Here is a 15,653-nt window from a genome sequence, read left to right as displayed (position 1 = left end):
ATATCAAATTTGCATACATATTTCAGGATCTTTCATTCACTGATGAGCATTGTCTCTATTTGTTCTTCCCTGTGTTGGGTGGCGCTTTTCATGCAGTCAACAAAAAAATGGCCAAACATGAACGTACACCGGTGGTTTCAGCCACACGCGTCTGCATTAAATCTTGTGGCAAAGGCAATTTGAATGCATTTTTTTGGGGTTTTAGTATAACAAAATTCCATTTTTCTTTACAGAACTTGAAAATATTTTGAATACAGCAACACCAGCACCAAATAGACTCGTTTATTCTGTAGGCGTCAAACTTATGAATTTAGCTGAATCTTTTGAGGCACCTAAACCGGGCTCAGTGGAGTTTAACAACTTGGCAGCGACCATTTCGGATTCTTTCAACGGCGTTTTAAATAGCATACCTGGATATTATAAGACGGAGATTGTTGGCTTTGAAAAGTGAGTATAAGGAATATTCCTTTTATGTGGAAACGGCATTTTGATTTTCTATGCGCTCTACTCCTTAAATGCGTTTATTTTATGGCAGGAGAATCATAAAATAGCATACCTTGGTCGTGTAAAACCGTAGTCATGGTACGTGAATCAGGCTATGGTGGGAACAATCAGAGATAACAAAGATAGTTGAAGAGACAGTAACCCAGTGTGTTAGGGGGCTTAGAGAATACCCGTGGGAGATATGCCTGACGTAAGAGGCGACTAAAATACCAAATTGATTCCATAGGTTATGTAGCATAACGCTTTCAAGGCGTTGCCAGCGCAATAAATAGCTTCTCCAATACAATTATCAACCTACCTGTGGTGAGTCCTGTTTCTTTAACAGCCGAGGCTCTGGTGACCCCAAGCTCCTCATGGATGTAGGGGGTAGGAGGGCAGTATGTCTTTGAATGTGGTCATACTAAATCGTTCCCGAGATGTTCGGTTCAGTACCTTAATATTGTTTGTTACCGGAACGTACCGGATCCGAATCCGCTTCCGGTAAAGGACCATCAACATCGATAACACTCCCCAAGGACGTCGGAGAGTGTCCTTATCGCTATAACTACAACATATTCATAAAAGTCAGAGAAAGCATAGAGAGGTCAAGTCATAAACTAAAAGAATGAAATCACAAATGTTATAAGCAGCCGAAAAACCCTCAAAATCAGAAAATGCGGTCGGAGATATAGAAGGTCAGTAGCGATGCAGTGAAAAAGCGGTGACAATGGCGCTTGGACTAGTTAGGACGGTTACTTTTTACGTAGCGTGATGCGTGCTAGAGTCCGTCCTCCTTCCGATGTAAGGAAAATGTAGCAATGCTGCAGATCCGCATACACACGGCATATACTCCCTGTAGCCATTACTCCGTTAATAGAGTACTATGCGGTATTCATTAGAAGCTTTTAGATTTATAATTAACCCAGCGGATTAAGGTGACTTAAATTCACAGACTCAAAGGTTAGAGGGATCAAAAAATAGTTTCCGATGCAAACGTAGCGGAAGGCTTGTTAAGACCTTAATTCGGTTCTCACTGATTTGCTCTCTAAGCTTCTGTTACTTCTCTCATATTTATTTTTTCGGTTGAAGCAATAAAACTCTATTAATCCAACGGCGAGGTTTATATCAATCGGATCAGCTACGTGTACTCTAACTTGGTCGTTGGCGAGGTTGTTGTTGTTGTAGCAGTAGGTTTACACTGAAATGACAGCCCAAATAGATTATACAGCCCCCCCCCCCCCCCATTGAAGTTAAGCAGTAGATTAATAGTGAAAGGTGGAAATCATCATATCAGTACATCACTCATCGAGATGTACGTCTCTAAACTTTGGGACATCAAATCGAACCTATAGAGAGCCTACCTATAACTGATTAGGCGTTCGAAAATCAGAAGAATGGGTATGGGAACCGAAATGGGTGAAATACAAATTTGGCATTTGATAGTGGTTCCTTAAACTGAAAGAACAGGTAAGGGAAAATATGCACGAGAATGTAATGAGAGACCTAAAAATTATTTTTACACAAAGAATCATAAAAATAATCCGAATATTTTAAAAAATTTTGCATATCATTTTCTATTTCACAGACAAGGGACAACAATGGTAGCCAAATTGCAAGCCCTGTTCGATAAGGCCGATTATGAGAAAGGACATGGATTAGCAACAAATACAGTTGGAGCGGAAAATAGTGAATCGGCGAATAGTGGCGATATTGTAAAGGCAGCGCTACAAGATAAAATTGCTACTGGAAAAGTGGGATCATTAACAGTTGATCCACAATTTTTGGATTTTGAAGCATTGGAATGTAAGTGATGATGGCGCATATAGGTAAAATTTATTATTAAGTAGCATGAGTATCAAAGATATTTATGTTAGTTCTCGAAATCTCGAAAATATTCTAATAGAATGTACTCAAACATGAAACAAACTCTGAGATAGATCGTTCTCCATTAATTCGTTTCCCAGTTTAATTTCAATTAATGAAAATCTATTAAAATCGATGCAATATGAGAGTAGCTAATAAGCTATGTACATTAGACTGGGTGGATTTATTAACCGATATCGCGCCATCAATTTTTCGATAGAATTCGGGCACAGGAAAAAAAGTTCCACTACGCATACCTAAAAAAATAATTTTGAGCCTGCGAAAAAAAAAAATGGCGAAAGGGTCAATTTTTCGACCAAAATACTTCCCAAAACCCAAAAAAAAAATTTTTTTTTTCAAAAAACTGTTATCGCCAACGTTTTTACAACAGTTTTTTGAAAAAAAAAAAAAATTTTTTTGGGTTTTGGGGAATGTTTTAGTGGAAAAATTTACCCTGTCGCCATTTTTTTTCGCAATCTCGAAAATTATTTTTTTGGGCATGCGTAGTGGAACTTATTTTCCTGAGCCCAAATCCTATCGAAAAATCGATGGCGCTATATCGGTTAACTTTCGTCCATACGAATCGACACAGGTTAATGTACATACATATGTTGCGTTTTTTGCCATGGTTCGTATTTACGCACACACGCACAGCGCATTTATATATTTTCCGCTCATGTACATGAGCTGTACGCTATTAGACAAAAGTTTTAGCACACAGCTCATGTGTATGCTGGCTCGAATAAAGTACATGCACACGTTTATGCTTTGTATATAAAATATTTATATGGTATTTTCATCTTTAAGGTATTTAGAATTAGTATCTCCCTCAAATACGTCAAGCTACGCTTTTTTAACTTATTTTGTAATCTGAGCATACTCATGGCCTTGGCACATTTACATGAGCGAGTGTATTGAATTGAACTTCACACACCGGAGCGTGTGCATGCAATTTTTAAACAAAGAGCACACTCGTGCGCATGTGCTTTAGTTCATATATCACACACACGAGTTGTATGCTCAATATTATTTCAATATTGCACAGCTCATGTGTATGAGCATTGAGTTCAGTGAGACTTTATTCCCGGCACGTTTATGTGCAAATACGAACACTGTTTTTTTTTTACACTAGGTTTCCAACAGCATTATTATTTCATTAATTAAATTATTTCCTTAATTTCAGATAAAACAAGCAGCAACGATAACGAAACTGTACTTTCATTCTTTGAGCTGTCCGAAGTGCGTTTGTACATAGTGCTTGGTGTAATAGCTGCTTTGGTATTTATTGCAATAGTACAAGCGATTTGCACGATTTGCAAGACTTCGCGTAAAACCAAAACACAAAAAGTAAGTTGAGCGATATTTATTGTTCATTATTTTATTATTTTTGTTTTATGCACTTCATATGTTTAGAAGAAAAAAACAGTTATGCATAACGTTTTATGTGACAGCACTAAGTTACAAATTACATGCTCACATACGTACATACATAGTATAACCAAATCCTGCATAGAAACACAAATATCGTATTTTTTTAAAGATATCGAACACCTTATGCTTGAAACACAATGCCGGGCGAAATTGACGCTGTTTATTCAGAGTGGCCATTATTTAGAAATAAAGGTGAAAACAACAAAAACTTTTTTAATTCTCTGCTTTAGCACTTGACTACTAAAATACGCCCAAAATGTTAAGAAATTAACAAAATAAAACAAAAATGTTAAGAAATTAAATTAAAAATTATATGTAAAGAAAAAAAATTTGTTTTTGGATATTATGTTTTCTTTTTTTATACTTAAAAAATTGAACAGCAACAATCCTTGGGATGTTTGTCGTCAACGCCCGGCGGCGACGATAGAAATAAATCTATCGTCGCAAAATGACGTCGCGTAAATTTCGCTCTCGGCGTTCATTGTGTTCACCTTCATGTAATTATGGGGACTCTATTTTTGACAAGGCGATGTTTGTCGCGCTTATTTCGCGGCGTCAGGGCATTGTGTTTGAAGCTTTATACATGCATGTTTATTTAGTTGCTAGGATAATCGATTCGGTTTTTTCAATCCGGTTTCCTGTTTATTTTTTCAAGATATACGTATGTTTTTCTTCAAAGTAAACGTTTTAAATACCATTTAACGGTTGTTTTTTATCCAGTTAGCCATTTTTTTTTTTTTCGAAATTGTTTATTGAGTTAATCTTTGAAATGTTTCTTTGGTTAGTTGAGAAGAAAAATTCCCGCTGCCAGTAATCGTGTGCCCTAACCCAAACAAAAACTTTCGCAAAATTTCGGAAGCAAGAAATTCGAAAATATGACCAACAGTGACGTTTATGCCAATACGATAAACAGATCGAAATAAGGTCATCTACCACAGTAGGTAGGTCGCGCTCCTTTTTAGCCATGGATGGTGCTTTGGCTTCCATTACTGAGCTCTCCAAGCGACAGTTTACTAAAGAATTTATGGGACCATGTTTCCTCCGTTTTCCTCCGCACAGCGAAAAAAATACGATAGTAATATTAAATAAAATAATAAATAGTTTGACGCGTCCAACGCTTTTATTTAATTGCCTGATCAACGCCATAGATTGATGAGGAGTGTTTTGACTAGTACCTATACCTACCTAATTATTTTCTAGCTTTTAGTACGTTATATAAGTATTGTTTTCAATAAAACCGTTTAGCTTAAAAATTTTTTTAAATTATTTTATTTCCAGGTTTTTAATCTTTTTTATTTAATTGCCTATTATTTCTCATTCTATTAAGTTCATTTCATTATTAGTCCTTCTCTTTCCTGACAATTTGCTACAATCTAAGTCCTCAATACATAATCCTTCCAAAGACTTTACTCGACTCTGGGCCATGTATGCTGGTCCCTCCTCCAACTCCAAAATATTTTGATGTCACTTCTACCGGACTGTATGTAATATTTGTTCCAAATATGAGCCAAATCGGGCATCATAGGACGCTTTCTATTCATGTATGTATTATGTGTTCCAAATATGGACCAACTCGAACCACTAATACATTTTTTGAATATCTCGATCCTTGCCCCACCTAGCGGCGATTTTTTTCTTATTATTGCATTGTCATCGGGTGCTGAACTATATTCCAAGTTTCAAGCTTGTAGCTTATCGGGAAATTACTTAAATTTCAATTACAAAATTCGTGCCAGCCAGCCAACTAACCAGCCAGCCTGTCAAGTCAAGCTAAATAAAACCGCGTAAAAATTGGGTTTGTTGTTTTTGGTTTAAAAATCTTTCGGTAGAATTTAACCGAATTTTTTATTTAGAGCGCAAATTTGTTTAGTAATTTCAACAAAAGGGAAACTGTTTTGAGGCCAACTATATACCGTAAAAATTACAGATTCCTGATCAATCATACTAATTTTTCTATAAAAAAAACCGATTTCATTAGTCAATTCAATAGCGAAAGATTGTCAATATTACACAAATGCATCATGTAATCTTGAAGAGAAGCATATGCTCATGGCGCTCACTCTTTTATTATCATGACCAGGTGCCCTATGTTATTCTTAAGATGACTAAAATCTGTTATTTTAACCCTTTTGTTTATTATTCTTAAGGCCGCGTTATAATGAACTTTTTCAACGCAATCTTATGCATGATGGGTAGATTGCACGTCCTTTTATGGAGAACGGCAAATCAAGTGACACTAGCGCCATCTGACATACCAAGTTGACAAATTTCACCTTTTGTATAAGAAGAAGAACTCGACATTTTTTTATACCTTTCATGAATATGAAATGGTATATTAACTTTGGTCCGATGTTTGTAAAGTTGAGAAATATAGAAGATATACTCCCCATTAAGTATACCGAATTGATCAGGGCGACGAAATGAATTGATATAGCCATGTCCGTCTGTCCGTCCGTCTGTCTGTTTGAACGCATACTAGTACCTCAAATTTTGAGATATCTCAATGAAATTTGGCAACAGGATGTATTTTTGTATTATATTAGACATTTGTCGGATCCGGTAAGATCGGACCACTATAACATATATCTCCCATACAACCGATCGTTCAGATAAGACGATTTTGGTCATTCCTGCCGCAATTAAGAAAGTATAAACGTGAATCTCGGTGATGTATATTCTAATATATCATAGAAAGTATCCTAAAAAAATCACTTTGATCGGAGCCATATAGGTGCAGTGAAATAACTCCCAAATGAAATAACTCCCATGAAATAAGTCCCAATGAAAATGAAATAACTACCATCTTTAATAAATGAAATAACTCCCAAAGAAGGAAATGAAATAACTCCCAATATTTTCCATTTATTTCATAATGAAACCACAAGTCCCAAAAAAAATGAAATAACTCCCTAATGAAATAAGTCCCAAAAAAGGGAAATAAATCCCAAATCAAAATTTGAAATGGTATCTTTATACTATATAATCAGTTACAATGAGATTTGAAAAATACAGCAAACTATTATGTACATATATAAAAGTTACAATTACAAGAAAACTTGAATAGTGTCGTCGAAGTAAACGTAATTTATTTATGTATTTATGTATATTTTAAGCTAGGCAGATCTATAGTGTTGGGTGCAAATAAAACAAAGATTATTCCACCTTTCAGCTTGACGTTTCGCCAATTTTCCTTGGCATCTTCAGGAGCGTGACACTGTATTTATTTAATAAAACAAAAAACAACAAAGAAGACAATCAGATACATATAGAATTAAAATTTAAAATATTGCACTTAAATATTGTTTGTACAAGAAGTATTTTCTTACTTACAAAATTGGAATTAAACGAAACACATAATTTTCACTAAAACATTTAAGCATTTAAAAATATTTTAATATTAAAAAATTGTGTAAAGTTAATTGAATGGAAAAATCGATCCACCTACATGCGGTAAACTTGTCATACTAAAAACTAAATTACAAAATAATAGGTACGCGGCGGCGATATTGTCTGTATCTTCTTTTTTGTTTATTGTGTTTCCTCTTTTTTGCAAAACTCTAAGGCTTTCTAAGGTGTAGCGCGCTTTTTCTCTCCTTTCGGTGTCTATTATTTTTATTTTTATTTAATTTATTTTAAAAAATCGCATTTTTTTTATGAAATTAACATAATTTATTAAAAGTAAAAAATAAAAAGAACAAGCTCCCAATCTCAAAAAATTATGAAATAACTCCCAAAGAAATTTTATTGGTGATTATTTCATTTGGGAGTTATTTCATTATGAAATAATTACCAGCAAAAATTATAAAATAAGTCCCAATGAATTGGGAGCTTTTCATAATGAAATAAGTCGCAATTTGTATGGAAAATATTTGGGAATTATTTCATTTTTTTGTTGGTAGTTATTGCATTAGGGAGTTATTTCACTGCACCGCCATATATAATTATATCCCATACAACCGATCGTTCAGATAGAACGATTTTTGGCCATTTCTCCCTTAATTTCCAATATAAAAACGTTAAACTTGGTGATATTTATTCTAATATATTATAAAAGATTTTCTGAAAAAATCACTTTAATCGGAGCTATATGTATTGTAGCGAATTTGCTTGCAAATCCTCTTATTTGCCTTTTTGCTAAGTTCGTATCACTAAACTGTTGAATAAATAACTCCAATATTGAATAATGGAAAAATGGCCTTTATTAAAGTACTTCACAATAACACTTATACTTTGCAACTAGCTGGCTTAATAACCAAACTGATAGCTTAAATGAAACTGACTTTCCAAATAATACTGCTATTGCTCGCTAGATATCGTCTTAATCGAAACTGATTATAGCGCCTCTACCGCTGGTACTTTTATACTCTTTGATTTCCTCGTGGCATCTTCTAGGCGCTTCCAGCTTACTTAGTTGCCGCCATATAATTATAACTACAGATGCACGTATATAGCTTCTCAACTTCATTACAACTTTGTATAGGCCTTCCCAATTACACTGCAATTTCGGGGACAAACCTTTTTTTCGTTGTGGGTTGTATAAAAGCACCAAATCTCCTTCCTGAAACCATTCCGAATTAATTGCTTTATCGTACCTCGCTTTCATCTTGTCACTCATAATTTTTGATCGTTGCCTTACAAGATCGTGTATCTCTCTCAGCTCTTCTTCCAAATCACTAGTGGATTTCTTAACATTCCTCTCCGCATTGGCATCTATCCCAAACTTGAAATCAGCTGGCAGTCTAAGGTCATTGCCAAAAATTACTTTTGCAGGGGTTTGGCCCGTTGTCTCATGCACGACTGATCGGTAAGCCATCAAGAATAATGGTATGCGGGTATCCCACTCTTTATGGTACTAGCCTACTACTTTCCTTAAGTGCTCCTCCAATGTTCTATTGAATCGTTCTACCATACCATCGGATTGAGGATGCAATGCAGTTGTCCGTGTTTTTCGAATGACCAATGATTTACACATTTCCTGGAATACAGCTGATTCGAAATTCCTGCCTTGATCAGAATGTAACTCCATTGGTACACCATACCTTGCAACCCAATTGTTTATAAACACTTTTTCTACCGTTTCCGCTTCTTGATTTGGGATTGGGTATACCTCTGGCCATTTACTGAAATAATCCATAACCACCAGTACGTATTTGTTTCCGCGGTTGCTAGTAGGAAATGGACCTGCGACATCCATGGCGATCCTTTCAAATGGTGCACCTGAAATATACTGCTTCATCTGGCCATGACTTCGGGTTTTGGGCCCTTTCGCTCTGTTGCATACCTCGCAGTTGGCAATCCACTCGGTGACCGACCGACGGCAACCAACCCAATAGAATCTCTGCTTAATTTTCTCGAGTGTCTTCGTGATTCCAAGATGACCTCCACTTGGACCATTGTGCAGCTCGCTGAGCACGTCAGGAATCCTCTTTCTGGGAACAACTATCAGTTTCTTCTTGCATTGACCATCCTCACTCTCCCATACTCGATGAAAGCAACCGGATATCAGTTCTAAACTGTTCTACTGTGCCCAATATGACTACGCAATGGGACTCTCTGCTGACATCTCCTCTCTTCTTGGTCGTTCGTTTCGTTCGAGCCCTTGCATAACATTTGACTGATCTGTATCTTCTAGCTGACACTTTCTTAGTTGTTCCTTGTCGCATTCATCCTTACATGTTATAGTCATTAGCCGGACATCTATAATGTCTTCTTTAGCCTCGGCCTTTGAACAGTGCTTGCATTCCAAACTACATGGTCTTCGTGACATTGCATCGGCATTTCCATGGGTACTACCTTTTCGATGCTCAATGGAAAAGTCATAGCTTTGAAGTCACTCGATCCACCGTGCCAATTGTCCTTCCGGATTACGGAACTGCAGAAGCCATTTCAACGCTGTGTGATCTGTCCTGACACGGAATCGCTGGCCGTAGAGGTATTTGTGAAAATGTTTAATGCACTCTACCAATGCCAACAGCTCTCTCCGCGTAACACAGTAGTTCCTCTCTGGTTTTCCAATCGAACGGCTGTAATATGCAACTACCTTCTCCTGTCCATCGACCAGTTGTGATAAAACGCCTCCTATAGCATATCCACTCGCAGCTGTATCTAGGATAAATGTTGCTCCTGGAATCGGATATGCTAACATTGGGGCAGTGCACAAACGCTCCTTCAATGTTTGGAAAGCCACTTCTTGCTCCTTCTTCCATTCAAAAACTTTGTTTTTTCTTGTAAGCTCATGGAGGCTATGGGCTACGCTGGAAAAATTTGGTACAAATCGGCGGTAATATGTGCACAGCCCATGGAAACTTCTCAATTCATGCAGATTCTGTGGTCTTGGCCAATCTTTTACTCCCTCTATCTTTTCATTCGCTGTACGGATACCTTCTGTCGCTACCTTGTGACCCAAATAATTTACTCCCTTTTTAAACAGCGCACACTTTTTGGGACTTAACTTCAGACCAGCGCCAGCTATTCTCTGGAAAACTTCATCTAAGTTTTTAAGATGTTCATCAAAATTCTTGCCCAATACGATGATGTCGTCCAGGTACACCAAGCATGTTTTCCAATGTAGTCCTTTCAATACCTGATCCATGAGTCTCTCGAAAGTAGCTGGTGCAATACATAGTCCAAAGGGCATTACTGTAAATTGCCAAAGACCATCTCCGACGCTGAAGGCTGTTTTCTCTTTTTCTTCCTCCTTCACCTCCACTTGCCAGTAGCCGCTTTTCAAGTCCAGTGTGGAAAATCATTCCGCACCAGATAGCGAGCCCAGAGTGTCGTCAATTCTTGGCAATGGGTAGCTATCCTTTTTCGTAACGTCATTCAACTTCCGGTAGTCCACGCAAAATCTCATTTTTCCATCCTTCTTCTTTACAAGTACTACCGGTGAGCTCCAGGGACTAGCTGATGGTTCGATGACGCCGCTGTCGCTCATTTCTTGTATAATTTGACTCACCACTTCCCGCTTCGCTAGTGGAACACTACGTGGAGCTTGACGTATCGGCTTCGCGTCTCCAGTGTCAATTTGATGTTTCACAATATTGGTGCGGCCTGGTTTGGAACCATCCTGATCAAATATATTTGCGTACTTTAGGAGCAGTTGCTTTGCATTACTCTCATAATCTTCCTCTAGCCCCTCCGTCCATTCCGTGATGTCATTTGAAAGACCAGTGTTACTAGGTGAAACGTATTCCTGGAGCTGTTCACAGTTAATAATTAATTCAGCCTCTTGGCATCTTCCCAAAATAGCTCCTTTGGTCAGTTTGAGTGGTGACTTGAACTGTTGTTGTTGTTGTTGTAGCAGTGCTTCGCCCCACCTAACAGACGCGACCGATCACAAACTGTCATCAATATCCTCTAACGGGAGTCCAAGGAAACTTGCTGTTTCAACAGGGGTGGACCATAGGGAAAGGGGTGTTAGAGGCGTTGGTTCCACATTACAATTAAAGAGATGGTTGGTGTCATGTGGGGACACATTGCAAGCGGGGCATACATTTTGTATGTCGGGGTTGATTCTGGATATGTAAGAGTTTAACCTGTTACAGTATCCAGAACGAAGTTGAGCCAGAGTGACACGCGTTTCCCTGGGGAGTATGCGTTCCTCTTCCGCAAGTTTTGGATACTTTACTTTGAGTACTGGGTTCACCGGGCAATTCCCGGCATAAAGGTCCGACGCCTGTATGTGGAGTACACCAAGGACCTGCTTGTGTTTTTTCGCTTCATACGGCTGTGTTCTCAGATGCCGTATTTCCTCAAAATGCTTACGGAGATGACTCCTTAAGCCCCTAGGCGGTGCTGGCTCGTCAATCAGATGTCTGTTGGGATGCCCAGGTTTCTGGGTATTCAACAGGAACTGTTTGGTCAGCATCTCGTTTCTTTCCCTGATGGGGAGTATTCTCGCCTCATTATGTAGATGGTGTTCTGGGGACATAAGAAGACAGCCCGTTGCAATTCTGAGAGCAGTATTTTGGCAGGCCTGTAGCTTCTTCCAGTGGGTAATTTTTAGGCTTGGCGACCATATGGGTGACGCGTAGCACGTAATCGGCTGGCTAATTGCTTTGTATGTAGTCATGAGCGTTTCTTTATCTTTTCCCCAGGTACTGCCAGCAAGGGATTTGAGGATTTTGTTACGGCTCTGAATTCTCGGAACAATTGCGGCTGCGTGCTCACCAAAATGTAGATCCTGATCAAACGTCACACCCAAGATTTTGGGGTGTAGGACAGTCGGTAGCGTAGAGCCATCGACGTGGATGTTCAAAATGGTCGACATTTGGGACGTCCATGTTGTAAATAAGGTCGCGGAAGATTTAGTCGGTGATAATGCCAGGTTTCGCGAGGCGAAAAAACTGGAGAGATCAGGGAGGTAGCCGTTTATTTTATTGCATAGCTCATCGATCTGTGGGCCTGGGCCTGTGGCCATTACTGTGCAGTCATCGGCGTAGGAAACGATTGTGACTCCTTCCGGTGGTGAAGGTAGTTTAGATATGTAGAAATTAAACAAAAGTGGGGATAGGACACCACCCTGTGGCACCCCTTGTTTAATTCTCCTTGGCTTTGATGTTTCGTTTCTAAATAGCACCGATGCCTGCCGACCACCCAGATAATTTGCGGTCCACCTTTTAAGACATGGGGGAAGGGTAGACCCTTCCAGGTCTTGCAGTAACGAGCCGTGGTTGACCGTATCAAAAGCTTTTGATAGGTCTAGCGCTACGAGTACTGTTCTATGGTGGGGGTTTTGATTTAAACCGCAATTTATCTGGGTACTAATGGCATTTAGCGCGGAGGTAGTGCTATGGAGTTTTCTGAAGCCATGCTGATGGGAGGCTAGTTGCAAATTTGCTTGGAAATAAGGGAGCAAAATGGCTTCGAGCGTCTTTGCTACTGGCGATAGGAGAGATATCGGACGATACGACTCTCCTATGTTAGCTGGTTTACCAGGCTTTAGTAGCGGGACCACCTTGGCCATTCTCCATTTCTCGGGTATGACAAAGGTGGAAAGAGACAGGTTGAAGACCTGCGCTAAATATTTGAAACCCTCTTTCCCTAGGCTTTTAAGCATCGGCATGGCTATGCCGTCTGGGCCCACTGCTTTGGATGGTTTAGCGCGACCAATGGCGTCCTCAACCTCTTTAGCGGTGATGGTGACTTGAACTCATTGAGTATTCTTACCGGAATACGTCCATCTTGTTTTGTCATAGCCAGGGTTTTTCCTACAAGTATGCTCGGTGCTGATTTGTTTGCTGCTTCGACAACCCACAATTTGTTTGTCCCACAATCTCCATCAACCTTTGCCCAGATGACTGCTTCGGATTTTGGTGGTATTTGCTGACTCTCTTCCACCAGTACTCGTTTACTGCTGTAGCCTCTCTCGTAGCAGAAATTAAGTGGTACATCCATGTTCTTATATCGCATCGTCTTGCATTGCATGTCGATCTTCATGCCTGGGTTGATTAAGAAGTCCACTCCAATTATGATTTCATCAACAATATCTGACACTATAAAATTGTGTAGTACTGTGACGTTCCCAATTGCTACTTCACATTCTACTTCTCCAATTACCTGGATGTCCTCTCCCGTGGCTGTACGTAATCTTGCTCCAAGCAATGGTCTTATCTTTTTGTTGACTAAATCCGCTCGAATGATGGAATGAGATGCACCCGTATCTACAGTCAGTAAACGTTCCCTTCCGTCCACATGTCCTCCAACAGTAAGATTGATCGATCTTCTTCCAATCTGCGAGATAGAGATTATGGGGCATTCAATTGCGTGAGCCAGCTCTCACCACTTGCGGCTGACTCGATTTAGTTTAACGATTGAGTGGTCTTGGAGATTGGCTCATCACCTTCTGCTCTGCGTTTACGACCACCCACATTGGTGGAACTGTTAGGGTTGGTGTTGCAAAAACGCGCAATATGCCCTGGCTTCCCACACTTAAAGCATTTGACTGCATCATTATTCTTCTGCTGCGTATCCTTCAATGCTTCCAAAATTGCGTCTACCTAGTCTGGCCTTTCCACATCCACGCGATGACCTTTGTACGCTGGCTTACTCAAAAGTGAGGCTGTTTCCTGGGTCAGTGCATGCGATACCGTTTCAGCAAATGTATTCCACGGGTGCGTCCGCATTTGCAAGATGAGCCAATCTTTCAATATCTGAAGCAAACTCCTGCAATGTATCATTTGCTTTTTGGTAGCGGTTTTGCAACTCAATTTGGAATATCTGTTTTCTATGCTCGCTTCCATAACGTCGTTCTACAGCAGCCATCAATGCTTCATAATTGTTCCGCTCTCCTTCGGGAATCGTCTGTAGGATTTCCGCTGCTGGCCCCTTCAATGCCACGATCAGTGCAGCAACTTTATCTTCCGCATTCCAGTTGTTCACTGCTGCGGTCTTCTCAAACTGTAGCTTGAAGACCTGGAAAGGAACAGAACCGTCAAAAGATGGAGTTTTTACCTTCGTATAACTCGCTGAAGCAGCCGGCCGATTAAGTTGCAATTCCTGTATACGACCTCTCAACGCATCCACCTCTGCCTCGAATTTTTCTTCAAACTGCGTTATTTTCTCGTCCATACGCGCTTCGAGTTTTGATGATATACGCGCCTCTTGCTCTTTCAGTTGTGTTTCCATCTTTGATGTAATCTGTGCCGACATTTATAAAATACGTGTCTCATGTGATTCCAGCTAGGATGCCATATATGTCTTCTGCTCTTCCAATTGAGGTGACATTTGCGTGCCTCCTGTGCTTCAATCTTCGCTGTTATACGATTCTCCTGCGATTCCAGCTGAGATGCCATATTTGTGATGACATTTCTGTTATACGTGCCTCTTGCGCTTCCATCTTGGATGTTACTGTCGATGTTTGAGCAGTTATTGCAGCCAATATCATGTTCAAGTCTGTGTTGGTAATTGTCTGCGATATTTCCTTTTTCTCTTCAATTTTTGTTGTCTCCTCGCCATCAAGATGAAAGACATACTCTTCAACATCAATTCCTTCTAATTCCATTGCCTCTCGTAGTCGTGCCTGAAGTTCGAGTTTAATGCCGGTTGTATTCAATCCACGGTTCTCCAACTCCTTCTTCAGTTGCGGGATTCACTTAACTTTGCCATGTCCTTGTTGTTCTCTGGAATTTATTCAACAATTCCTCTTCTGACACCAATTGTAGCGAATTTGCTTGCAAATCCTCTTATTTGCCTTTTTGCTAAGTTCGTATCACTAAACTGTTGAATAAATAACTCCAATATTGAATAATGGAAAAATGGCCTTTATTAAAGTACTTCACAATAACACTTATACTTTGCAACTAGCTGGCTTAATAACCAAACTGATAGCTTAAATGAAACTGACTTTCAAAATAATACTGCTATTGCTCGCTAGATATCGTCTTAATCGAAACTGATTATAGCGCCTTTACCGCTGGTACTTTTATACTCTTTGATTTCCTCGTGGCATCTTCTAGGAGCTTCCAGAATTTACTTAGTTGCCGCCATATAATTATAACTATAGATACACGTATATAGCTTCTCATATGCGTGAGCGACACTTCAACAATTACAATTGCATACTTTTGGGAGCATCTCTTCTCGGCTGCGTGTACGTACATATGTGTAGACATAATGTTTTATTCGTTTATGTAGATACAAAGGACTGTCTGCTTTATTGCTGTTGTGACTTCATTTACTTAGCATCAGACTAGGGATGTGAGTATCACCTCGTGTCACTCATATTCGTCACAGTATATAGGATCAACCTATCCCATACAACCGATCGTTCAGATAGAAACATTTTTGGTCATTTCTCTCTTAGTTTCCAATACAAAAACGTGAAACTTGGTGATATATATTCTAGTATATCATAGAAGATTTTCTGTAAAAATCAT

The 15,653-nt window shown here is 39.2% G+C and overlaps 1 protein-coding gene across 17 annotated transcripts in view; it reads left to right on the top strand.

Moving 5' to 3' along the window:
- nahoda overlaps positions 1–15,653 on the top strand; it is a 364,546-nt gene that overhangs the window by 335,142 nt on the left and 13,751 nt on the right. For all 17 annotated transcript variants that reach the window (XR_010951298.1, XR_010951299.1, XR_010951297.1 and 14 more), the window contains 4 exons: positions 27–174; positions 234–447; positions 2,069–2,286; positions 3,530–3,693. Coding sequence is in view for 12 of the 17 variants with exons in the window: in XM_067775822.1 (XP_067631923.1) it covers positions 27–174; positions 234–447; positions 2,069–2,286; positions 3,530–3,693 (744 nt within the window). In the remaining 5 variants the exon portion in view is untranslated. The remainder of the gene's footprint in view (positions 1–26; positions 175–233; positions 448–2,068; positions 2,287–3,529; positions 3,694–15,653) is intronic.

This window comes from Eurosta solidaginis, chromosome 3 (genome assembly GCF_040869045.1).
Source record: "Eurosta solidaginis isolate ZX-2024a chromosome 3, ASM4086904v1, whole genome shotgun sequence".
In the NCBI taxonomy this organism is placed as follows: Eukaryota; Metazoa; Arthropoda; class Insecta; order Diptera; family Tephritidae; genus Eurosta; species Eurosta solidaginis.
The sequence above is the reverse complement of the archived record's forward strand: the minus strand, read 5'-3'. Positions and strand labels throughout refer to the sequence as shown.